Source organism: Stigmatopora nigra, chromosome 11 (genome assembly GCF_051989575.1).
Source record: "Stigmatopora nigra isolate UIUO_SnigA chromosome 11, RoL_Snig_1.1, whole genome shotgun sequence".
Lineage (NCBI taxonomy): Eukaryota > Metazoa > Chordata > Actinopteri > Syngnathiformes > Syngnathidae > Stigmatopora > Stigmatopora nigra.
In genome coordinates, this window is record NC_135518.1 from 4,127,816 (window position 1) to 4,154,738 (window position 26,923).

The 26,923-nt window shown below is 37.9% G+C and overlaps 1 protein-coding gene across 1 annotated transcript; it reads left to right on the forward strand.

Moving 5' to 3' along the window:
- Positions 1-17,693: 17,693 nt before the first annotated feature.
- Positions 17,694-20,952, forward strand: rpe (ribulose-5-phosphate-3-epimerase). The gene is made up of 6 exons (XM_077728791.1): positions 17,694-17,878; positions 18,119-18,198; positions 18,277-18,416; positions 19,680-19,814; positions 19,887-19,973; positions 20,033-20,952. Exons 1-6 carry the CDS (start codon positions 17,757-17,759, stop codon positions 20,153-20,155), a joined length of 687 nt encoding a protein of 228 aa, XP_077584917.1. The 5' UTR covers positions 17,694-17,756; the 3' UTR covers positions 20,156-20,952.
- Positions 20,953-26,923: the final 5,971 nt, after the last annotated feature.

The window sequence follows — 26,923 nt, forward strand, 5'->3', positions numbered from 1 at the left end:
ACTTCACACTTTTTCGATTTCTGCCAGACCCCTATCCAAATTGAATTGGACATCTATTGCTGTCAATGGCAACCAACAAGTTCAAGGGAATAAAGCTTGTTGATATGAAATTAAATCAGCCATTTCGTTTCAATGGCTCGTGAATGATTTATCCAAGTGTGTTGTCGAGAAACTTTTTTGTCTGTAATGGCATAATGATAGAACAACAATGCTTTCTTACTTTGTTTTCAATTTCCAATGAAAGATTGATATTTTCTTAACGTGATGAAAACTTTTCAACTGCAAATTCTGTTTTGTCTGCGATTAAGTCAAACGTAGACAAATGTCCTCCTGGGTTCCAGTCTGGGGTCAAACACTGGAATTTCACAGAGAGAAAAAAAAAGAAAAAGAAAAAAACATGGGCTTGTTCATTCAAACAAAATGCGGCTTTACCAATCAGGTCAAGAAGCAATGAATGAATCCACTTTTACACGGTTCATAAAAGTCTCATCATGGAGGCATTTTGTCTTTTTGGCAGAGATGACACATTTATCACATTCCCCAGGAAGTTAGGTTTCTGTGAAATCAAACACTAAGCAGGTTTTAATTAACACAAAGCCTCTTGGTGGAATACATTTAACACATTTTCCATTGGAATATCTTTGCACATATATTTATTTTTAGAGAAATGGATTTGAAAAAAAATCCTACCACTAAATATGACTTATTCTATTAAATTCCAAAGATGAATTAAAATGTTATCACCAAAAAAACTGATTGTAAATCTGTATCATGTGTGATTATTTTTTAATTAAACTGCAAAAACATAATTATCAAGGAGGAGAGAAAGGAAAATTTGGCATCAATTTTACATATCATTCGCTGACGAACTGTTTATTTCGCCAGCAAAAAGTTAGGCGGAATCACTAATTGGCGGCCATGTTGAGATGGTGAGTGATTTACTCCACTAAAATATACTGAATTAGCTTAATTCTTAACAGACTTACATACGCTTTGGGTTAGTTTTAAAAAAAAGAACGCACACTAATAAGTACGGGCAGTTTAGATTGTTCAATCAGATACCATACATGCATTTGGGATGTGGGAGCAAACCAGAGTACCTGGTGAAAATCCACACAGACACCAGGAGTTTTTTTTAAATGACCATGTTTTCTTATCATAAAATCAACCAGTTATAGTAAGATTTTTTTTTGTATAGAAAAGCATTAGAGAAAGATCATGTATAGTAAGTTATTAAAGAAAGACCATGTATAGTAAGGCATTAAAGAAAGAGAATGTATAGGAAGGCTTTTTTTTCATAAAAAAATGACCAAATAGTGGGTCTTTAAAAAAAAAAACACCATGTATACCACCTGTGTCAAAGTGGCGGCCCGTGGGCCAAATCTGGCCCGCCGCATCATTTTGTGTGGCCCGGCAAAATAAATCATGAGTGCCGACTTTCTGTTTTAGGATCAAATTAAAATGAAGAATATTGATGTATATTCAATTAACTGATTTTCCCACTTTTAAATCAATAATTGTAATTTTTAATCATTTTTAGGGGGGGGGTTGATTTTCCGACCATGTATAGTAAGGCCTTAAAACAAAAGACCATGTATAATATGGCTTTAAAACAAAAGACCAAGTATAATAAGGCTTTTTAAAAAAAGATAGTATTACTTGAAAATAAAAAAGACCATGTATCGTCAGGCTTTTTAAACAAAATGGCCATATATAGTAATTTACTTCACTCGAAAGACTCTGTACTTGAATGACCGACAAGTGATGACATCCATCTCCATTGCCTCACAGTGATCACCTAGCACTAATACATATCATATACACATCATGTCTATGATTTTAACTCTTATATTTCAATTTACAGAGTAAACCTTTCTTTCCACTAAAATCCCCATGTGTCCAAATTTGTGTCCTGATCCGGTTCAGACTCGCTGGACGTGTGTGTCCCATATAGAGACCCCCTTTGGTTGGGCCCAAGTGATAGATGACGCCTGGAAGCCGCAGAGCTGTAGTTGACTCTCTCCAAGCAGCTACCACACTCTTACCATTGATGGATGTTTAAGAGGAAGAATGAGTGATGGCTTGCTTGTGTATGATTGCTTTCCCATTCCAAACGTTAATCCCATTTTATTGATTATGAGGTGACTAGCAAGTGAAAGGAAGCTATTTAATACTGTAGCAAAGAGGGGTGAAGCTCCTACCTTAAATGTGTGTTTTTTCAACCCCCTCACTGCCCGTCTAGAATTACAGGAGCATGCACCAAGTGTAAGGTCAGGGCGGAGAGCCCGGATTAGGTTGCAGCTTCTACCTCAATGAAAATAATCACCCATCAGTCTGCAGGTAAGCGCAACATACCAAAAAAAAGACGGGAAGAAAAGACAAGGACGATATTATGAGAATATATGCAGCGGTTCTCAAAGTTTGGGCTGAGTACCACAACTGGTACGAGAGTTTTCTCAAGTTGTACACAAAAGACAAGACAGATTCCGTTATAATCAACCTAAACTATAAATATGTGCATTTAATTTTTTGGAATTTTTTGTTACAAATACTATACGTATAGCAGGGGTAGGGAATCTATGGCTCGGGAGCCATATGTGGCTCTTTTGATGGGTTTATATGGCTCTCCGCCTTTTAAATCATAATTTTTCTTCATTAGACTCTTCTGCATGCATTCTCTCATTGATACTCATTGATTAGCAACAGTGAAATCATGTTCTCAAAAGAATTCAGACTTTTTTTTACTTTCAAAGTGGTGAAATGAATAATAAATGCTCACATTTTCATGTATTTTTACTTTTAAATTTTGAGTATGGCTCTCAAAAAATAATGTTTGAAAATATGAATTGTATATGGCTCTCTTCGTCAAAAAGGTTCCTGACCCCTACTATATAGGAACAATTTCTAGGTGTAAAACAGTGCAGTGGCATTGGCCGCTGACAGCTGTAAATTTCCAATACATTTGAAGTGGGAGTGACTGGCAATAATTGTTTGAGATTTTTTTGAATGGGGTTTCTATCTTATATTTCATTCATTCCATTCTGCTTATTCCCACAAAGGTCATGGGGATGTTTTATTAGACTCCAGTAATTCTATTTCAAGATTTGGCCTGAATTTACCCCAAATTGGGTGCCAGCCAATCGCAGGGCACAAGAAGACAGACAACTATTCATGCTTACACTCATACCTAGGGGTATTTTAGAGTGTTCAACCAGCCTACCGTGCATGTTTTTGGAATGGAAGAGGGAAACCGAGTACCCGGAGAAAACCCACCCAAGCCCAGGAAGAACATGCAAACTCCACACAGTGAGGACCCACCTAAGATGGAACCCTCGACCCCAGAACAGTGATGCCAATGCGCTAACTACTTTATCATCAAGTCATCCCTTTATTCAATTTGTAATAATGAAACTCTAATTAATTGCAATAAGTGTGCATTTCCTTTACCTGATTTCTTCCGTCTTTCAATGGTCAAAAAACATCATCCTTCTTGCCAGTACCAGTTTAAAGGATGTATGTCACTGTCAATGGCACTTATTAATGTAAAATTTTGGCTCATAAAAATTAATTAAACTGGTGATTTTTTTGTGGAACATTATTGCCTATGCCACAAAGGTATTTCAACTCACGGCTTGCCATTGACAGCTTCCGACGGGAAATGCTTTTTTTTTAGATGGTAATTTCCTGAAAATCTTTTGAGAACTACTATTCTAAGATAAGGGGAGAAAAAGTTTCAAGGTTTTTGAGTCTTTAAGTTCACATTTGAGATGCAAAGCCGCTTCACATTTTGAAGTCAGGGATTTATGATGATCCTCACAGTGCCTTTGTGAGGGTTAAACCTCAGTATTTAAGCAGCACCAGTCTGGCACCAGCAATATTAAAGAGTCTCAGAGAAGTGACATTTAAATGAATCACCTTTCAAAGTCATATTTGCTGGTCTGTTTTTACAAAGGCCAAAGAGAAACGTAGGTCTGACCTATAACCTTCGACCAGAGTGTAATGAGCTCCTTCACATGCTTGCATTTGAAGAAATTCTCTCATTTTCTTGTCTATTTAACTGGAATTTAGAGGTACATTGGAAAAGATTCCATAGTTTAAAGTAGTGGTGAAGACTGATCCAAATCAGTAGGCCACATATCAATCGAGCCCATCTACACGTAGACAAAAGCAACAGGATAAGGAGTATAGAAAATTCACGAATGAACTGGCATTGTTCTATGTTGTCTGGCTACGGCATGAGTATAGAGGTTACTCACAGGACAATAATGTTTTTATTTGGATTTCAAACTGTAAACATTTAAATCCAGATCAGACTTGAGTTTCCACCACACGTTATGTGCGTCATAGCCACGGATAAATTCAACAAAAAAGAGGAATGTAGGTGATAAAACAGGCAAATAATAGAGATGGTGAATTGTCTGTTGACAAATTTCAACAGTCCTGATAAAATGAAAAATTCAGAGGCCAGTGACAGCAAAATAATGAAGAAGTCTTAGAGATGCAGCAATTTTCAAATTTTTGCCAGAAACTGGCCACCATTTGATGCAGTAGCCCGCCTGACTTCGGTATGGGCGGTCTGTGTTCAATTACCACTCGGTGGTGGTGGGATTGTATGGATTAGTGGTTGTCTATTAAATCTTGCCTTGCGATTGGCTGGCAACCAATTCAGTGTAACCACTACCTGCTGCCCACAGTTGGTTGTCATTGGATTCAGCAGTATGGAAGATGGATGGGAAAACCTGAATATGATCAACTTGTAACTAAAAAAAATGAAACAAATTATTTTTCAATGTCCCTTGAATGCAAATCACACCATTTGGACTATACGTCACACCTGAATAGTATAAGAATGCACAATGAAAGGGCATTAAACATATATAAGTCAGACTGGAGTTGCATTTTGGGTGGAATTTTATTTCATAAAATCTCGAACAAAGAACAACTATGTCATCTTGAAAGGCATTTAAAATAAAATAACAAACTTATAATAAAAATAGAAGCAACAACAAGTTGAATATAATTTTTCGCAAAAAGTTTTTGGAAAAGTAATTACAATTATTACTACCTGTTTTATACGTTGCAGGTGATTGTAAGGGTTCACCTTGGTGAACCCTGAGGAAATAAGCCACCGCCAATGTTGAAATTATTAAACTGTGTAAAACTAACATGTGAAATTACATAATAATGTATAATTAATTTCACACGTAATCACACTGGAGTATAAATTACACCCTGGCCAAACTATAAAAAATAAGTGTGCCTTATAGTCCGTATAATACGGTATATCATAATATGGATATAATTGCTGATCTTGGTTGGTGTTAGATTGGGAGAGGTTGACTCTTCAAAAAACAGACTTATAGCAAAACAATTTGGAACAACCCTGACTGATGTAATCAAACATCATATCCACCCACAACATTTTAGTAGCAATACTTTAATTGGAAAGGGTGATTGAATTACTCCCGCCATCAAATCCCCCCAAAAAAGAGAAAGGTTATTGGCCACGTTACAACTCAATTAAGCAAAACATTGGAGCAGCCCCCCAACTTCAAATATGTGCTCTCCCATGGCGACGTGACTCGGCGCTAATCACTGTATTAGCTGTTTCAAAGTGACCCATCGGCCCGGGTTAATCCTACATCATTCTGCTGTTTGCGAACAATGAAATTCCCCCAGCTGTGACAACACTGACAACTGAAGACAAATAAAGGCGGAAACTGATACGCCAAGGAGACTCAACACCACAGTGGACATTGCGGGACAAATGACCAAGTTCAGCTTCTGGAAATCTTTTCATAAGCAAAACTGGCCTGAGGGGGGATTCAACTCTCATTCTGTTTTCATTCACTCGATTGTGTGGGTGAAGGCTGAGACCGGGTGGGCGTGTTGCCCCTCGGCTTCCCTCGACGTGAGCCCCTCTGCGCCCGGAAAGGGCAGCTCCCCCCCTGGTTTATCTGCCGCTGATTTGTTTTATTTCTCAGGAGCTGTTTTACAAACTCATTTGTCAAGCCGTTGTGAAACAATGCCTAGCAAAATACTCCCACAGTGGAAAGCAAGACACTCAAGAGTAGTTGTTTGAACTAAAGCCTTTTCTAATGTCAATTTTCCCAGCATTGTAGGACTAAAAAAATGAAGGAACTTTCACTTCTATTTAATTAAGGCCTGTTGCAGATAGAAAAATGACCACTTCTTGTACGGCTGGTGACATATACATGGGTCTTCACCTCAGGGTGGGACTTGTGTCCATTTCACCTGTGAGAAGAAAACACCCAGTAAACTGATACTAGTCCCAAATGTCATCTATCTACATTTGAATGGGAAAGCAGGCAGGGGAAGCATAAAAATTAGACAGTTAACCCGCTACTTGATTAATTTTGGAAACCATCGATGGTGGCAGATGAATGACATCTGCTCCAAAACATTGACCACTTAGATAATTTGCCATTAAAAATAACAATTTAATTTTTCAAAGAAGTAGGTTTGTGAAGGTATTTACAGTGGTACCTCTACTTACGAAATTTATTGGTTCCAGAACTTGTTTCTTAACTTGGATTTTTCATAAATAGAGCGGTATATGTAAATTCTCTAATACGTTCCCCAAAAAACTACAAACTAAATCTGTTAAAATGATCAAAGTGTCCAAATTGTGTATGAAAGAGAGTTGTTTTTGCTGCTAAGCTGCTCAATCATAAAAAAATGAAGTCTTTCACTATTAATGCCATTGAAACATGACCATTCAAACGCAATCCAGAAATTCGGCCTATGAAGTCATAAGTACTACAAACAAATCCGATTGACCAAACTCTGGGACTATTTGTTTTTCTTACCTCAGTTCATGGAAACACAATAAGTACAGCATTAAAGTCCCCCACAAGAAAGAACAGGTGCCTTTTTGCATAGTCTGCAAACTTTTTAATTATTTTCCACGTTTAATCTGCCTTTTTAATTATCATCTACTTTGCTTCTAGCTATTTCCCACAATAAGGATTATATGAATATATAAATAGTGCCAAGTAGGTGGCCTAGCTTGTAAATGCAAACACTGATCTAACCCAAATACTTGCAAATTCTTCATTCGTGATTCAAGACTTGTGTTGCGCAGATGGTAGGTTTTCCACGCAGTAAAATGTGGGTGTGCAAGCACCATGCATGCAATGTTGGTGTGGGATGAAGTGGTTTTAGATCTTCTCAAACCGTCTTGTAAAATCATCAGGTGGTCCTGTATACATGAATAATGAATTGGTGGCACCTTTTAGATGATTTGTAGAAAAGCCAAAAAAGTATAACATGACTGCTGATATACTGCAGCATGGGTGTGAACAGGACTTCTTGTACTTTTCGTATTCTTGTAAATGCCAGCTTGTTCAACCCGTGGTTATTTTATTTGAAAAAGATGCTGGAACAAAACTTGGAGATAAAACCTACTGTACTGCTATTTCTTGGCATAAGTGTGAATTTTAACGGAAAAATTGGGGGGGGGGGGGGTATACCTGCGTGACTTGAATCTTTGGAACATTCAAAGTTGGAATGTTGTGACCATTGAATCGGTCAATGTCTGTAGGCTATGCGGGATTTCGAAAAGGCGGACGGAAAAAACATTTAAATGTTCTATGAAGGGCATTTACAGAGGATCCCCACAATAATAGTCCTAATTGCTAGAATAACTCATGTCAAAGCTGACTTCAAATGGAGAGTCATAACACGGCGCCCTTGTTGAGGATTGCGTATGGTGAATGTATATTTATAAATGTGAACGGTGTGTTGACTTCTCAGTAAGTCCCATTTGCAGCAGAAGAAAGGTAGATAACATTTACGTGCAGGAACATCTGGACATGATGTGAGCCTCAGGAATGACTGACGAGGAAAAGCAGGAGGGACACCCCTGTGACCCCGACACCAGCACTCCCTTGACATCGCTAACGTTTTGGATTCTGACCAAATGTACAGTTCTACCTTAGGGGCTAGGCTTCAACTGATACAACAGATGACAATTCAGTGGGGAGAAAAAGAGACTTTATACTTTTTATTTATTTTTCCTAACAATAATAGTTATTAGATAAATAAGTCAATTCAATGTAATGAAATAGTATTAGTAACCAGTTTAATTCCCTGCGCTTGGGGGACGCCTTGAATCAGTGGCCAGCCAATCGCAGCACACAAGGAGACAGACAACCATTTCATGATCACACTCATACCTAAGGGCAATTTAGAGTGTTCAACCAGCATACTTGGCATGTTTTGGGGATGGGAGAGGAAACTGAAGTACCTGGAGAAAACCAATGCAAACATGCAGACTGTGAGAACCAGCCTGGGATCGAACCCTCAAGCCCAAGAACTGTGAAACTGATGCGCTAAACACTCGGAATTGTATTGCAATGTCAATAATTAATCGTTTTATTGTAACTAGTGTATCAAAGTTCCACTACTTTACTGAATTCAATAGATTGAACTTTATTGAGCCACAACTCTTATTATTGTTTGATATATATATATATATATATATATATATATATATATATATATATATATATATATATATATATATATATATATATATATATATATATATATATATATATATATATATATATATATATATATATATATATATATATATATATATATATATATATATATATATATATATATATATATATATATATATATATATATATATATATATATATATATATATATATATATATATATATATATATATATATATATATATATATATATATATATATATATATATATATATATATATATATATATATATATATATATATATATATATATATATATATATATATATATATATATATATATATATATGTATATATATATATTTTTTTGCTTATTCATATTCTAAAATGAAAGCCTTTGGTGCTCTTGACAATATCAGTCTTCCGATGTCCTTTTTACTAAGAGGGCTTATATTAGCAATTATAGGTTATAATAGATTATAATAGTCAATAGCAATAAAAAAAGTAAAAAATAAATAAAAAATTTCAAGGGCTAGTGGTCCATTCGCCCTACTTCAATGGGGGTAGCGTGGGATTGATCCCCTCTTGGTAGCAATGGGATTGTGAGTGCGAATGGATGTCTGCCTCTATCTGTGCCCTACGACTTACTGGCGACCAGTCTAGGGTGTAGTCTGCCTTTCACCCAAAGTCAGTTGGAATAGGATTCAGCACCCTGTCACCCTGATCTGGAAAAGTGAGGTTGAAAATGAATGAATGAAAAGACTCCACAATAAACTATATAAATGGTTTATGCCAAATTATTGAAATATTGCAATGTTATTCTCAAAGCCATATTTGAACTGATCGTCACCTCGGGAAGAAAACAGACAGTGAGCAAAGGGGAATTCTTAGTGAATGTGGATTGTCTATGGAATGCACCAGTACAATTTAGTGACATTCAAAATACTGCAGTAACATTAATGTAAGCTTTTCGATGCCAAGTTATTTTTTGCTCTGGATTATACTCTTGTTGTGGCTAAGGTGAAGACACAGCAGAGACAGAGGTTAGGCTTGTGTTTGGCCAGTGTTGGGTCACACATCTCACTAAACATGCCTTTGGAAATACACCAGTTGAAATGCAATCTGTCTCTCTGAAGCTACGCCCAAGTTTGGCTAATTTATCTTCATTTCCATGATGGATAGCTATGTACAAATATATATCCATGTTTTATGCATATCAGCCTTACAACAAGTTTCACTCTCTGGTTTTCATCTAGATTTACCTCTGCCGAGTAGTACATTTATGTTGTTGTCTGTACGAGCAAAGAACTAGAATGGAAAAAAAATGCAGGATATGTTTGAAATATGAAACAGAAGAAAACAATAAATTTGGGGTCATGAGGTCTCCGGGGTCAGAAAACTAATTCTTTTTTAACTTAATAACAGACTAGCTAGCGTGTCGGCCTCACAGCTCTGGGGTCCTGGGTTCAAATCCAGGTCATGTCCATTTGTGTGGAGTTTGCATGTTCTCCCCGGGCCTGCGTGGGTTTCCTCCAGGTACTCCAGTTTCCTCCAATATTCCAAAAACATGCATGGTAGGCTGATTGGACACTATAAATTGCCCCTAGGTATGGGTGTGTATGTGCATGGTTGTCTGTCTCCTTGTGCCCTGTGATTGGCTGGAGACAACTGGGATTGGCTCCAGCACCCCCATGACCCTAGTGAGGATAAAGCGGTTCAGAAAATGAGATGACAACAGACTAGTTTATTTAACTCCATTGTTTAGGGTTGTTGATAAGATGAAAAGACAAAGTCAAAGGTCACAGAGGTCAGAGAATATGGCAATAGTTTGAATTTGGCTGCTTTGGCAAAACTAAGCAACCTGACTTTTGAAGTATAAGTATCAGCATTATAGAGTTGAGGGCAGTGTTGTTACAATCATGGGAGGAGGGTCCCAAAGCAGGCAAGTGTGACAACACTGATGGTGACAATATATCTTTTTTTACACCTGGTAAAGCATGGGCGAAGGTGACAAAGGCGTGAATCAGGCAGTGTCGAACATTGTATCCCCATACAATTACACCAGAAATGTAATTTTCTAGGTATAACATGCTATCAAAAATGCCAAAAGTCACAATTGAAGGAATCAAATGTTTGCTGCTAAACCTCTTAGTCCAAATGTATTAACGTCTATAGCAGGAAATGACAGCAATTCATCGTAATTATTTCATTCTTTCTTTCTTGCATTATGTGACACGTTGCTGGGCAACCAAGAATGGCAACAGTGAAGTCATTATATTGTGTGAGAAACTGTTTGGAAGGAGAATTGTAGCACTTTTATACAGATCAAACAGACCAGATATATTCTGCTAATAAATGAAGTTGCTTTGTTCCACATGGCAAGTGCTTTCACCTGTAGACTCATTGGGCTCACTCACAGATTAGAATTTGAAGTCTTGGTAGGCTAATGAAAGGTATAAATCATGATTTTCATTGTATGGGTTTCGAGTAGCAAATGATTCCACCCAGACAGACGACACACTGATAACGGACCGCATACCTCTGGTGTTTTCCTTGCACAATCCAACAACGGAAGATCCACCCTGGCTGGGAAACAGCAAAAGAATGAAATGGGTGTTGGTGAGGATTTTTAATTGTGATCCATGAGGCCAAGTGGGAAAACATGTTAATCCCCAGGATTTTGTTTTTGGACTTTCACAGATAGTGTGATAGATGGAAACACATCTTCCCAGAATTAGATAATGATTGCACTTTTACCCCCAAATTATCTCTGTCTCTCTGTAGGATAGTCACTTGCATACTATCCATTTCACACAAATACTGTAATAAATAAAGAAATACTGTAACATAGCAACAGTAAAATAGGCTAAAAACAGCAACACAAAAAGCTTGTTTACCTTATGAAGCACAGCGAGTGGCAGTAAAATAAAGGACTGGAAAAGCTAATTATTTTCCATTTCTGCGGACGACAATAGACAGTAGTCGAGTTATTATTATTATTTTTTAGGGGCGGACTCATTCATTCCTTAATTCTCCATATTGCTTATCCTCATAAGGGTTGAGGGATGATGGAGTTTCCCAGTCAACTATGGGCAATAGAGTACCGTATTTTCACGACTATAAGGCGCACTTAAAAGTCTTAAATTTTCTCCAAAATAGACAGTGCGCCTTATAATCCAGTGCGCCTTATTTATATATGGGAAAAAACAGAAAACCAAAAACAAAAAAACACCACTGCGGATATTAAAAAAAACACAAACACCTGAACTGAGACAATACTGTTAAATATGCAGATGCCATCTTAGTTAACAAAATCTTCCATCATATAGCTCCTCCTCCACTGCAAGATTTTATACAAAAAAATCCAAAACATTAACAATGGCTGGCTCTAGAGGTGACTGTGTAGTGAGTGCTTCATACCTGGAAGTCAATAGCAATTACCGTATTTTCACGACTATAAGGCTATAAAATTTCTCCAAAATACGCCTTATAATACAGTGCGCCTTATAATACAGTGCACCTTATAATACAGTGCGCCTTATATATGGAAAAATGTCATTCATTCAGGGAGCGCCTTATAATGCGGTGCGCCTTATAGTCGTGAAAATACGGAACAACCTGATTTGATTGCCAGCCAATCACAGGTCACAAGGAGACGAGGGGCAATTCAGGCTCACACTCATACTTAGGGTGAATTAAGTGTTCAACTAGCCTACTATCTATGTGCTGGAGCCTATCCCAGCAGACTTTGGTTAAATGGGGGATAATTACTGAAACTGGTCACAAATCAGTTGTAGGGGATAAATAGTGACAGACACTCATTTGAACTCACAATCACACCACCACTACACCAAATTTAGGCAAAAGAACAACTGCACAATCGGGGGGGGGGGGGGCTTCCCCATTTTGTTTAGTTTTTTTACAGCACGTGCAATGAGCCCAATGTCCTTTGATAAACACCAGGCTGTCAGCCAGCAACCTGCCGGGCCACTCAAAAGACACCAACGGCCACTAAAGCCTCAAGCATTCCACCAAAAAAAGCATCTGCAAAGTCAATATTAGACATTTCCAGTGCCAAGTGGTAGAATAAACGGAATAAAAGAGTAGGAAAACGCCTCAAAGGGATACTAAAAAGCTAAAGGAAAACACTTAAAGCCTAGTGCCCCATAGCAAAGTGCCGTCCGTCTCCAGGTCCAACAGTCTCAAGGGGGCTGTAAACCATCACTTAGCCGCTTTGACTTCCACCCATTGACTGTGGGAGGTTAATTGCTAGGAGGGTGACAGCGGGTCAGCGCGTCTCCCAAAAATGTCGCTCAAGCTGTGGGTGGGTGCCCTGATAGCGGCAAGATTTAGAGTCGATGGTGACAGCATAACTAATCGCGGGATCTGGAATCAAAGTCTGACTTTCAATTTTATGGGAATTGTTGTTACATTCTCTTACAATGGGGGAGAATGGATGATCTGTCATGGGTGGAGCCGTCCCAGCTTGAACCGCTCTATGCAAACCCACTGAGAATTCAGGAAAATGATGGATTGGATGGGAAGATCATGATTTTATTCAGGAAAATGATGGATTGGATGGGAAGATCATGATTTTATTTTGCCCATTGCAGAAATAGCATCTATTCACCAGTAAGCAAAGGATTGGATTGGGTTGGATAACTTTATTAATACCATATTCGGGAAATTTCATTGTCACAGTTGCAAGAGGGTGAGAATGCAGACACAGGAAAAACATTTTAGACATAAAAGAATAGGTAATAAATAAGTTAATAAATGAATAAATCAACAAATAAATAAATAAGTGTGTTGCTTGCATGATTAGTTTATTAGCAATGTATTATTTTATGAGTGGTGTTGGTATCTGAAACAAATTCACAAACAAATGCTTCAGAAACATTAATAAATGCTATTAAAAAATAATAATAAATAATCATTAGAGTAATATTACACGTACTACAATTGCTCGAAAAGGTATGAGTATGAGCGGGAATGGTTGTTTGTCCTTTTGTGCCCTGCGATTAGCTGACCACTAATTTAGGGTCTTCCCTGTCTGGTGCCGGTAATTGGCTGGGAAGTTAGCCCCTAGACTTTAAATGCACAAAAGAGGGATGGAAAAGGGCAACATAACTAAATCTTTGTCACCGTTTTTTTTTTATTGTTGACTTTGATACATTTGTAATATGGAGATGCTACAAGACACATCTTTTAAATGCAGTTTTACTTCTACTTACAAATGTCTCTACATACAAAATATTCAAGTTACAAAATGCCCCAATGGGAAAATTCGAACATCCTTGAGATGCAAATACACTTGTAGCATCCTGTATTTTATTTGGAATGAGTTGCTCTCCCAACACTCTGCTAGCCTCCCATTGAGGGTGCTGTATCTCCATGCTGCTCTTCATGATTTACATTCAATCATTTTCAACAGCTCTAATCCTGGTTAGGATTGCGGGGTGCTGGAGCCGATCTCAACTGACTCTTCTAGCAAAAGGCAGACTACACCCTATACCAAGGGTGTCAGACTAAGGTTGGTTCGCGGGCTGCTTTAACGTCAACTCGATTTCATGTGGGCTGGACCATTTTAGATATAATATTTAGATTTTTTTTAAAAATAAATGGGTTAAAAGAACTGGATTAAAAGCCCTGAATATTCAGTTTTTATAGATATATAAAAATGTTTATTTTAGCTTTTATATTATATTTTTAGATTTTACAAAATGATTTTTGAAACAAAAACACAGAACATTTTGATTAAAAAATGACAATTATTGATTTAAAAGGGCAAAAATCAGGACATATAATAAACATCTATACTCTTCATTTTAATTTGATCCCATAACAAAATTTCGGCACTCATGATTTACCTTCTCGGGCCGCACAAAATTATGCGGAGGGCCAGATTTGGCCCCCGTGCCGCCACTTTGACACGTGATTTACAGTCACCGAGCACCACCGAGTGGAAATCAATCCTTCACTTTACCACACCTTAATACAACAAAATTAGAAAGTGGGATCAAACGGTACTAATCTATTTTACATAGCTACCAAGTTTTAAGCAGATTGGCCCATGAACCCCCGCCACCATTGTGAGGATAGGCGGTTAAGAAAATGAATTTATGTCTCGTGAACCATGAAATTCCATAAAAAACAAGAATAAGAGTAAGAACAATAACAATGACAACAACTTCATGGCTTGACAGGTCTTCAGCCTGTTAAAAAAAATGGTTTAATTGTTTTTTGGCCAGATTGTCCAACCCCAAGTATTGTAAATTCTCTACCATGAATTATTGAGGCCAATAACTGCTAGCTATAAAATGTTTATTTGAATATCCGGCTGAATGTTGGTGAACATGCCGTTCTTCTAATGACTCGGAACGCCTAGCGGAAGCCAAGACATGATTGATTTCAATTTTACCAACAGTTTGAGTACACTTAGGAGCATAAACAATTTTCATCGCTGTTCATCAACTTCTCAGTTGGCCAATAAAACATCTTCAGCGTGCACAAAATGTCAACAAGAATTACTATGGGTCTTTTCCAACTTGGAGGTGATTTCAATGTTTTTATTTTTTTTATTTTGAGGGGATTTGGACTTACGGAACAGGCAAAATCCCAAATTGTTCTTTACTCTGAAGCGGCAAGGGAATGTGCTGACCCTCTTCCTCACTTTAGCACTCTCCACAGTGGGTCCAACAGCTGTTAGAAACAGCAGACAGAGGTCAAGAGACAAACTTGGACAGCATGCTTGGGTGAAATATATGATTCCCTCTTCATTTCTTTTAGTGCCGACTTGATTTGGCATGTAAAATGCTTTAGCACGCATGATAAATTGTACTCAAAACCTCACTATCCAGCACACCTGATGAACTCTCATAACACACAGCCTAGGCTACTTAACCCATGCACTGCCATTAACGGCAAAATACATACAGACCACCTTTTAGGGGCTAAAAGTTATATGAAAAAACATACCCAATGATATTTGTGTTGTTTTGTTCAAAATGATTTTAGCCCTTTTTGTTTTGGGAATGGTTATTGTGTTTTTTTAAATTACAATATTATTTCATTTTTAATGTAGTTTTACCCGTTTTATGGAGGCAGGGGGCTACAAAGTATTTGCTGTTTTATTATTAACCATTAAAATTAATTATTGCCGATGGAACAATAAATCAATTCATTCATTTTCGGAACCGTTTGTCCTTACAAGAGTCGCAGGGGGTGCTGGATGCTCTCTCAGCTAACTATGGGCGCCAGTTGGGGTACACCTGGAATCGGTGGCTAGCCAATCGCAGCGCATTTATACCTGAGGGCAATTTAGAGTGTGCAGCCAGCCTACCATGCTTGGTTTTGGCATGGTGGAGGAAACCGGAGTACCCAGAGGAAACCCACGCAGGCCCAGGAAAACTCCGCACAGGTGGACCGACCTGGATTTGAACACAAGACCCCAGAACTGAATGGCCCAACTCCCCAACCACTCATCCGCTGGGCCATCCATCAACAAATGATTAAATGTAAAATCTGATGGATTTCAGTTTTGATGATGTTAAGAAAAGACCCAAGTACTTTTTTTTTTTTAAATAGTTCTTCAGTTGTGACACTTGTCGTGACGTGTACCTCTAAATAACTCAACTTCTTGCAAATATAGCAACAAACAAACCCAAAGTCGGGGCAAATTTCAAAAGGAGAGAAATAAAGTAGCGACTTAAATAATGACAAATACGTACAGTTTTATGGTGTTTATGTGACCCATTGAAATTGTGATGGAAGGACACAAACTAGCACAAGACACTGCGTTTTCTTTTTACTGCAGGAGTTGATTATTAAGAACTAAGGTCACTTCCAACTTGGGGGTGCATGATCTCGATAAAGAGTTTCCACACCTGCTTCCTGCCAGGCCAAATACCAAATTCAGAAGAACTTAGAGACACAGAAAAAAATGAATGAGATCTCAGCTCGTTCAGCGCATATGTATACCTTCACGGAGGGCGAAAAGAAGAATTTACAGCCAACATTAAACTCCCGCACAGCATAATGAACTCAAATAAATCCATTTGCGCTTTTTATGACCAACCCAGAACCTCATTTCTTAACACTAAACTTGTAAATCACACCACTGCTGGTGACCTGAATTATGTTTGTGTGTATAGTCTCATTTAAAGTTTATGATCTGTTTAAACTTTTGGCCACATTGGTTTATTTTTTAATTATTGATTTTTTAAATGAACAAATCAATCTCCTCACAAAATCACAGTAAAAAATGGACGATAAAAAACAGGTTGTCAACATCTGCTCACCTTATGATAAAAATAGTTATAAATGACCATTAACTCACTAGTTGCCATTGACGGCTCAAGAAGTCCAATCCATTTGTATTTATAAAAGATGAAGCATTCAAAAGTAGTCATGTGAGTATAAATATAGAAAGACCCTTAATCAGAATTTTTTCACCCTAATTAACCTAAATGTATATGACACGTTCGACAAATGGGAAAACTGATTAAGTCTCTACCAAAAAAAAAAATGAACTAATTCATGAGGCCCAGTGTCACAAGTGGTTAATGCGTCAGCCTCACAGCTCTGGGGTCCTGGGTTCAAATCCAGGCCAGTCCACCTGTGTGGAGTTTGCATGTTCTCTTCAGGCTTATGTGGGTTTTCTCTGGGTACTCCGGATTCCTCCTACATTCCATGGACATGCATGACAGGGGGTTTCACATTCTAAATTGCCCCTAGGTATGAGTGTGAGTGTGAATGGTTGTTTCTCTTAAGTTTATTAATTTTTGCTCTGAATATTATCATATTTTGTAATAACTTTGGAGTATTGGTAGTAAACTTTAGAAGGCGATTGTGTTATTTTTTTCAAGGACAAAAGCGCCCTCAAGCGACGAGTGAGTGTAACCGTGTTCACTTAAATGAGGAAGTGGTAATACGCAAGCCTGTTTTATTTGCTCATCAAGTCAGTCAGTTCGAACCTAAGTTGTATTTCCTGTCAAGGAAACAAGACCCTACAAAGTAAAACAGTAATTCTGTCAGTGTACAATATTTGTAATTTACCTGCAAATAAACAAAATATATATACTATTCATTTTGGTCTAAATGATAAAGGCTTACGTAGTTGACTAAAAATGCAATATATTTAAGTTATCTTAAAAATGATTACACGTTATATTGTGGTGCCTAGCGGAAGTTGCCCTTGGTTGTTGTCTTGCAATCCCCTTATGTTGTAACTCCGCTGCCCGAGCAAACATCAAACTAGTTGTCATCATGTCGTATTATGCTAAAATCGGGCCATCTATCCTGAGCAGCGACCTGTCACGTCTGGGCAGTGAATGCGAGCGGATGATAGAATGCGGGGCTGACTATTTGCACCTCGACGTCATGGACGGGTCAGCTTCATCACTTGTTTCCAGCGAGTTTAGCCACCATGCTAATGACTAGACCCAAGTCGAGTGCACGAGGATGCTCACGTGTCCACTCAAAACGAACTTCATGCAATTAATGTCATGTTTTTAGCATTTGAAATAATTGTTTCAGTATCCCCCCCCCCCCTCATCATCTGATACATTTTTGAATAGTTTTACTTCAATGAGTCAGGATTTAATCTGTACTTCCTCTTATTTTTGTAGCCATTTTGTCCCAAACATCACATTTGGGCATCCGATGGTGGAATGCTTGCGAAAGTCACTTGGCAAAGAGCCATTCTTTGGTGAGAACTTGTTTGAAACCCTCGTTTCATTGCAAAATACCAAGTGCCTGTGCTTAATTTCGGATGCTCTTGTTGCAGACATGCACATGATGGTGTCCAGACCTGAGCAGTGGGTGAAGCCCATGGCAGCAGCTGGAGCCAACCAGTACACTTTCCACCTGGAGGCCACTAACAACCCTGGGAACCTCATCAAGGAGATCCGGCAGAGTGGAATGAAGGTAAATCAAATATTCATTGGCGGCCATTCGTGGTGTCTTGCGTTAAAACTTTTTGTTTTTAAATGCACCTCACAGAAACTTAAATAAAGCAAGCACAGCACCCTATCCAGTTTATTTGGCTTGTAAGGGGTATTTTTTTTGTATAACTCATTCCTGCCTTTGACAAAGTTGAATCTGAACTCATCTCATCTGATTTTCGGAATTGCTTTATTCTCATTAGGGTGGTGGGGGTGCTGGAGCCTATCCCAGCTGACTTAGGGCCAAAGACAGAGGACACCCTGAATCGGTGGATAGCCGACCACAGGGCACAAGGCGACGTTCAACCATGCACACACACACCCATGCGGATGGGCAATTTGGAGTGTCCAATCAGCCTACCAACTGGCTGCAAAAGCTCATGTTGTGTTGCCATTCACTCTGATCCTTTGGCCTTCCCAGTCTGAGTGGATTGGACGCCTTGTTCGGTCAATGGTAGCCAATGAGTGCCCTATATAGGGCTAACCACATTACATATTAAAATATATTATCATATACCTTAATACATATAAAAGTGTTAAGGAATACAGAAATACATAAATGTATATATACGTGTGTGTGTGTGTGTGCGCGCGTGTGTATGTGTATATATGTGTATGCATATGAGTATATGTGTGTGTATGTATGTGTACGTATTTGTGTATATATGTGTGTGTATGTATGTGTATATATATGAGAATGTGTATATATGTGTGTATGTGTGTGTATGTGTATGTATGTGTGTATATATATTTGTTATATTTGTCTATATATATGAATATATGTTTGTGTATATATGTGTGTATATGTGTATGTATATGTATATATATGTGTGTATTTATATGTGAATGTATGTGTATATATGTGTGTGTATGTATGTGTATATATATATATATATATGAGAATGTGTATATACGAGTATGTGTATGTGTATATACGTGTGTATATATATTTGTCATATTTGTCTATATATATGAATATATGTTTGTGTATATATGTGTGTATATATATTTGTTATATTTGTCTATATATATGAATATGTTTGTGTATATATGTGTATATGTGTATGTATATATATATTAGCATGCAATTAATTCAATCCATAACCATAGATACACAATTTTCCAGGGGGAAAAAAAATCAGAAGCCATTTTAAGGAGCGTAATTGTATAAATAGATATCCATTAGAACATAAAAACTTTATTACAGATAGGACCTGACGTGGGGTGCTTGTTTTTGTGCTTACAGGTGGGTTTAGCCATAAAACCCGGCACAAGCGTGGAAATGCTCGCCCCGTGGGCCGGCCAGATCGACATGGCTCTAGTCATGACCGTCGAACCTGGCTTCGGAGGACAGAAGTTCATGGAGGACATGATGCCAAAGGTATTGTCAGAATTGCTGTCGGACCATGGCACTCTGCAACTTGTCGCAATATGGTTTTTCCTGGTGTCTCAGGTCAGAGATCTGAGACGTGACTTCCCCTCGCTGGACATCGAGGTGGACGGCGGTGTGGGACCCAACTCCATCCACAAGTGTGCGGAGGTAAGACCCGCCTTCCGGCCGAGGTATGCCCGATCCGAGCTTCGCCTCTTTGTTCGTAGGCCGGTGCCAACATGATCGTGTCGGGCAGCGCCATCATCGGAAGTGACGACCCTCGCAGCGTCATCGCCCTGCTTCGAGACGCCGTGGTGGAAGCCATCCAGAAACGCTCGCTGGATCGCTGAGGTGACCCGAATGGCAAACGGGCCGGACCCGCTACAATTACCAGAGTACCAGAAAACATTCCTGAAGAGTTTTATAACTGCACAGGTGAAATAATTTAATAAGTTCTTTGACCAAATCTATTTTTCTATCTACACATACACATTTCTGTTATTATTCTGTGGGAGTTGCTTTTGTTAATTAAAACACCCTTAAAGTCATTCAATTATTTTTCTAGTCATTTCATTAACATGCGTCAAATTGGAGATCAATAACATTATTATGAAATTTAGGTAAAAAAACAAAAAAATATACATTTTTAAACCAAAACTATTCTAGATGTATTGGAATTCAAGGTCCAAATTTTTCTTTCTCAAATTGGTTTACACATTTTTTCAAGTGTTATTGATTGGACTTAAAAACAAATTGCAATGGTTGTCTGTCTCTCTGTGTGTCCTACGACTGAGTGGCGACCAGTCTAGAGTGTAGTCTGCCTTTTGCCCAAAGTCTGCTGGGATAAGGTCAACCCTTGGAGGGTGTGCGGTAAAGAGGATGAAGTTGGGGTCAAACAAGTGTCATCAATTTTCAAAACAAGAGCCATCAAATTGTAGTCCAATTATCAAATAGACGTGACAATTTTCCTCGATTGAACTTTCAAATTGCACTAGTTGTAGACTCAGTTGTCAAATAGTTTTGATTTGACAAAAACTGGCAGAAAATGAGTTTGCCTGGTTTTTCTCCGGGTACTACCTAAAAATGATGCAACTGCCACACAAAATATATTGAAAGCCACAATTGAATTAAAATGACCCAAAGTTCACCGTTTGAGCTCATCATTCACTTTTTTTTGTATGTTATTGAAGGTCGCTTGCGATCGAAATGCAATCTCCAACCTGAGCGAAATGCGGGCGTGGGTGCGAGCCCGTGCGCGGGATCTCGCCTCAGCCATCGCTGAGAATCGCTGATAACACGCTTCAAGCTGGCGCTCAATAATGCAGCTACGTTTCTGTGAAGCAAATCGCAGGCTCTTCAATTATTGATGCTCAAATCTCTGTTTTCTTTCTCGAACGTCATACAGCATCCCTTGAAATCATCATTATATATTTTGTATGTTTCCTGTGAGAACGTTCCTTATGTCATCACAATGGCTGCCATTGACGTTCACAAATGTCCAATCCAAAACATTTTGACCAGGAGGGCTGATGAGGTCATATTAGTAAAATAAATTGTAAATAATTATGTTCTCATGTTACTAAATAATTGGGCTTATATTTTTTAAGTAAATGAAATTGTATTTTTTTTATTTTAAGTCATTATCTCATCTCATTTTCTGAACCGCTTTATCCTCACTAGAGTCGTGGGGGTGCTGGAGCCTTTCCCAGCTGACTTCGGGCCAGAGGCCCCGAATTGGTGGCCAGCCAATCACATGGCACGATGAGACACACAACATGTCTAGGGGCAATTTAGAGTGTCCAATCAGCCTACCATGCATGTCTTTGGAATGTGGGAGGAAACCAGAGTACCCGGAGAAAACCCACACAGGTAATTTTTCAATAGTTTTTCATGAATCAAAAATCATAATTTACGATAACAGTAATCTCATCAATTTTTAATCAACCATTAATAGATAATAAAATGGTAATTTGCTCTGTCCAAGGATGAAGTCATTATGACCATAAATTGTTTTTCCTATATAATTTCCTAGAAAGAAAGTAAGGCCTTGTATTTTCTTGGCTTTTACAAAATTGACAATGTTAAAATCCTTATTTTGCCAGATTCAAGGAATACATGTATGACAAAATGAACATTTACTTTTCAAAATGATTATAAAGCCATTTTGATGACAATACAGCTTCAAATCTTTTTTGGAATCGGGCCCAAATTCTACCCTGCTTCTTTCTCACTTTCTTTATTCATCATCACACACGACAGTGCTAATTTGATTGGACGAATGGCCATGTGCGCTTTTCTCACTGCGTGACACTTAATGGAGTCCCTGAGTGATGGGCTTCACCTCAAAGAGCCTTTCTCGCGCACACAAAGCTCCAAGTTTGACGAGAGAGGCTTTCTGAAGTTTCTTAATGACGCTCCATTATATTATGTATGATGATATTACTAGAACGGTAGCCCTTACTGGAAAGAAATGCGCTTCAAGCGGATATTGATTTTTGATGAGTCATGCTCGCTCACTCACTTTTCATAGGAACACTTTTGGAAATGTTTTAAATAAAATAAATTGACATAAGGATGAAGTTTGATTAATGAAAAAGTTTTTATTAGAAAGTAGAAAATGTCAAATAAATGAGGGAGTAGATAGAAGGTTTTGGTAGTGATTTAACAGTGTTACCAAGAGCTTGACATATACAGAATTGACTTTAAAACAATTATATTGCTTAACATTAAATTCTCCAAAGGTACAAGAATAATCATTTTAAAATCACAGAGTAGTAATATGATAAAATGACAAGAAATATATATAAAATATATAAAAATGATCTCATCTAAATTTCTAATTGAGCAAGGAAAAAATACATGAATTTACAGAATACATGTTTTTATTGATTTATTTTAAGTGTTGTGAAAGAAATGAGTGAGTGAATGAATGAATCAGCCAATAATGTAAATCATCCCATTATGAAGGAAAAAGTATTTATAAAAGTAAACTCTGCCACCAACTATAAGAAAATGTATAGTGAAATAAAATTTAAAAAAAAAAAAAGAATAAATAATTATGATGTTCTGATCTGAATGTTCCCCGTTGGGCAATGAAAATAAAAGCTAATTAAAATAATTTTAAAAAATCCAAGAAAATATGTAGTGTGATAGGAAATAATTGTGGTTATCACTCTTGAAATAGGTTTGGCAAAAAAGGCTAATAGATATCTAGATCTTAAAAAACTGATTCGGTGAATCATTTCAATAATTAAAATTTTTCAAACGCTGCCTGGTGGATGAGTGGTTAGCGCGTCGGCCTCACAGTTGGTCGACATACGAGCTCAGTTCCGGAACGAATTAAGCTCGTATCTCGATGTACTACTGTAATTATTTTAACATCAGTTGAACTGAAAGCTGTTTGGGGTCTGCGAACATCAACTTTGATGACGTTAGATCGGTGTGAAAAAAACCATTTTGGAATAATTTAGGTGGGATTACTTAATTCCTGTTAATAAAACCTTGTTGAGAATGACTTCATAATGTTAATATAGGCGACATAGATTTAAATGAGAAGATTTTAAGATAGGGTTGTGCCTTGAGATTTTTTCAATGCAAAAAGGGCCACAGCTCAAAAAAGTTGGGAAACACTACTCTAAATTGCCTTTAGGTATGATTGTGGGCGTGTATGGTTGTTTGTCTCCTTGTGCCCTGCAATTGGCTGGCCACCAGTTCAGGGTGTGTCCCCCGCCTCTGGCTCAAAGTCAGCTGGGATAGCCTCCAGCACCCACTGCGACCCTAGTGAAGATAAAGCAGTTCGGAAAATGAAATGAAAGTTTTCAAACTAAATGACTTAGCGTAGCCATCCAAATTCTGCATCTTCCCCCCCCATTTTGGCACTTCTCTTATCTCTCGCAACATTACGCAAAAGCCCATCTGACGCCACTGAGGGAGGATTGTGGCAACTGAATAATGAATCCCTTGCAGCCAAAATCTGATCATGTGATCCCCTAAAAAAGAACAAACTCCATATGATTGAGTTCTACAATTGACCGCCAGGAGAGAAATGTTGCCGCAAGTCGTCAAATATGCAGTCGACTGGCAAAAAAAGAGGCCGCTTGAAGTACCGGCGCCTCCGGGGAATCCGCACTCTCTGCCACGTTCATTCCATCTCCGACATTCTATGCAATACGCTTTCCTCTGTTCCTCAGCGCTAAGCGAGCATTAAGCAAGTGTTTGCCTTGCCTTTCACTGTTATAATGACTTGAACTCCCCAAGGAGAGAAGCGAAGAAGAGCTGGTTGCTATTGTTGTTGTTGTCGTCATCCTCCACACTTCACGTTTGCGTGAGTGATTAACAAATTCCCCGTACTGGGAAGTCAAAACAAATGACAGGATGCAGATTTACACAATGATTCATGTATATACTCCCACCTCAGAAACTTTAGCTTCGGGGTATACATCTAAAAATGAAGTTAGGGTGTGTTAGCAAACCAGATGGATAGAACATGGGTATCCAAATTGGTCCTCAAGGGCCGCAGTGGGTACAGGTTTTCATTCCAACTGAAGAAGATACATTTTCACCAATCTGGTGCCTTAAAGTGTAATCAGTTGATTGCTGTCAGGTGCTGCTGGGTTCACAAGAAATCTAATTAGTGAAACTGTCTGTGCTGGGTCAATTGGAACAAAAAACCTGCACACACACCATAGCCGTTTGTGGAATCGTTTGGACAGCCGTGCGATAGGGAGAGGAAAAAAGCTTAACGTTTTGAAGCTGCAGTTGTAAAATAAGTATTTTCTCACTTATTAGCTTCCTCCGCCTATAAGCCGTACCTTTAAAATCATTTAATTTTACAATTTTTCTCGAGTAAGATTCAAAATGTTCACCTCTATACGGACATGATACATTTTAAAGTTAGAAAATGTGAATGTTTTTTTTCCCATTGGAAATGAATAGAGCTTTTTGTGGTAAAATTATTTATTTATATATTTATATATTTGTTTTTTTGCGGCGGAACGAAATACTACTCGCTAAAAGGCGCGCAATACAAAATCTAACTTACAGCATCTCTTTCCGAACATTTTTCGACATATGCGCTGACATTCGTAAGTAGAGTTGTTCGTATCTCGAATGTTCGTAAGTAGGGGAGCGACTGTAGTGCAAACTCAAATGACAACGAATTTTGGGGGAATCTGTGCCGATGCAAAAACAAATCAATAACTGAGTACCGCTACTCTTGTGATTCAAATGACAAATTTTATATCGATACTTGGATAACATTGACAAATCTACTTGCTACCCCAAAAATCAGCACTGCGGCCCTCCTTTGCTCGCCTATGATGCAAGTGGACTGTAACGGCCAATACTCCATGTAGCAATTAAGCCAAAACAAGTCATTCCCCAAGCTGACATACATCATCAAAAAGAGCAAGTAAATCCTGGTTTGTGTACTCAACTTTGTTCTCAAGTGACAACTTGAAGACAAAACAAAGCCTCGTTTGAATAAATGCGGCTCTGGTAATTGTAGCTATTTAGATAGCTTGGACTCATGTGCATTCTCCAAACAAAGAGAAGAATGAAAGTTAATTAACTCCACTCGAACCGACAACCTTTGCAGGTTAATCCCCCCACGACGCACATGCAAGCAGATTTAGTTGTATCAATTATGAATGGGCAAAGGGGATTTCACTTTGACGGTAAATATTGCATTTTTGTACATATTTTCAATGCATAATGCATGCCACGGGAGCGCTTTGTTTTTTTTTGTTGTTGTTGTTTTTTTTGAATGTCGGGAGCAGCTCAGCGGCGGCTGTGATGTCGACAGTCGGCGTTTTCGACACTTAAACTTTGATGAATCCTCGGATGAGTGGAAAAATGGAGACGGAGAAAGTCTTCTTCAGAATAATGGCTGGAATTGTTAAAAAGCGCACATGACCAGATATAAAAATCAAATTGAAGGTGACTGTGGTTTTACAGTTAAAAAAATATGACAATATTCGCTTTGTTCTATTATGATTTCCCAAGGAAAAAAATGGCCTTAAGCTATTTTTATACAGTGGAAAAAGTATTTTTGCCCAAATAGTAAGGTAAATAAAAGACATTTACACAAATAGCACAAACCCATTTAACTTTTGATTGTATTTGTTTTCATGTTAACTATCATAAAAAATACTGCAAGGTATTTAATACAGTAAAACAAGATGTTTATTTTTAAAGGCGTTTTGTTATTGTTAATTACAGTATTTTCTATGTTTTTATATGCAATTCATGTACTTCATAATATTTCTGACTGCATGAATATACATTTTTTGTCAGAGATTTTAATTCGAACACTATACGATGTATTACATATAACAATACACAACCTTATATTACAGAAATTGTGTTCAAAAATTTCAGAGTATTAATACTGTATACTTGGGTTGGGACTGGCTTTAAAAAAAACAATTGAAATAATGTTATTATACATTAGAATGCAGTTAATTCAATACATCACAATTGAAACAATTTATCAGGGAGAAAATTAAGCCATTTTAAGAAGCATAAATGGTGAAAAAAATAACATCTCTCTACGTTCATGATTTAGTTTTGTTTCTTCAAAATATGAATAATGTGAAAAAAAACTCATTGACATCCTGCAAGGTTTTGTGAGTGCAGAGTGCTTTATGAACAAGATGTGTTTTGTGCAAATCGTTATACTTGTTTTTGTTTCCGTTGTGATAAGTGCAACATTCTCCCCACCGAGGCTGGTTGGTATTATGTATCCTAATACAAGACTATCGATCTCCTCTGGCGAGCATTTCTCATTCCACTGCTTTTGAATACCTCGTTTGGGAAAATGGCAAATTCCTGGCTTCCATCGGACTAGATTTCGACCTTGTATTGACTCATGCTTGCATCACAGTATGACTCAGAAAAGTGGAACAAGCCGTCCAGTGGTATTTTAACTGGAAAGGCTGATAATAAGTGACCTTCAGTGCCATTGACACTGAGAAGCGTCTTCTCCAGTTGGCCTTGAATCGGTCGGTCCAAAGCTTCACTGTAAACAGAATCTGTAATAAAACAACAACTATTTACTCGCATATAAGCTGCTTTTGTTGGACAAAAAATGACTGAATCGATGATATGGCTTGCTTATA

Bases quoted from the DNA above. Each gene is read 5' to 3' on its own strand.
- rpe (XM_077728791.1), top strand. From the start codon at position 17,757: ATGTCGTATTATGCTAAAATCGGGCCATCTATCCTGAGCAGCGACCTG. The intron at 18,199-18,276 runs GTGAGAACTTGT...CTCTTGTTGCAG, and splicing joins TGGCAAAGAGCCATTCTTTG to ACATGCACATGATGGTGTCC. The intron at 19,974-20,032 runs GTAAGACCCGCC...CTTTGTTCGTAG, and splicing joins CCATCCACAAGTGTGCGGAG to GCCGGTGCCAACATGATCGT.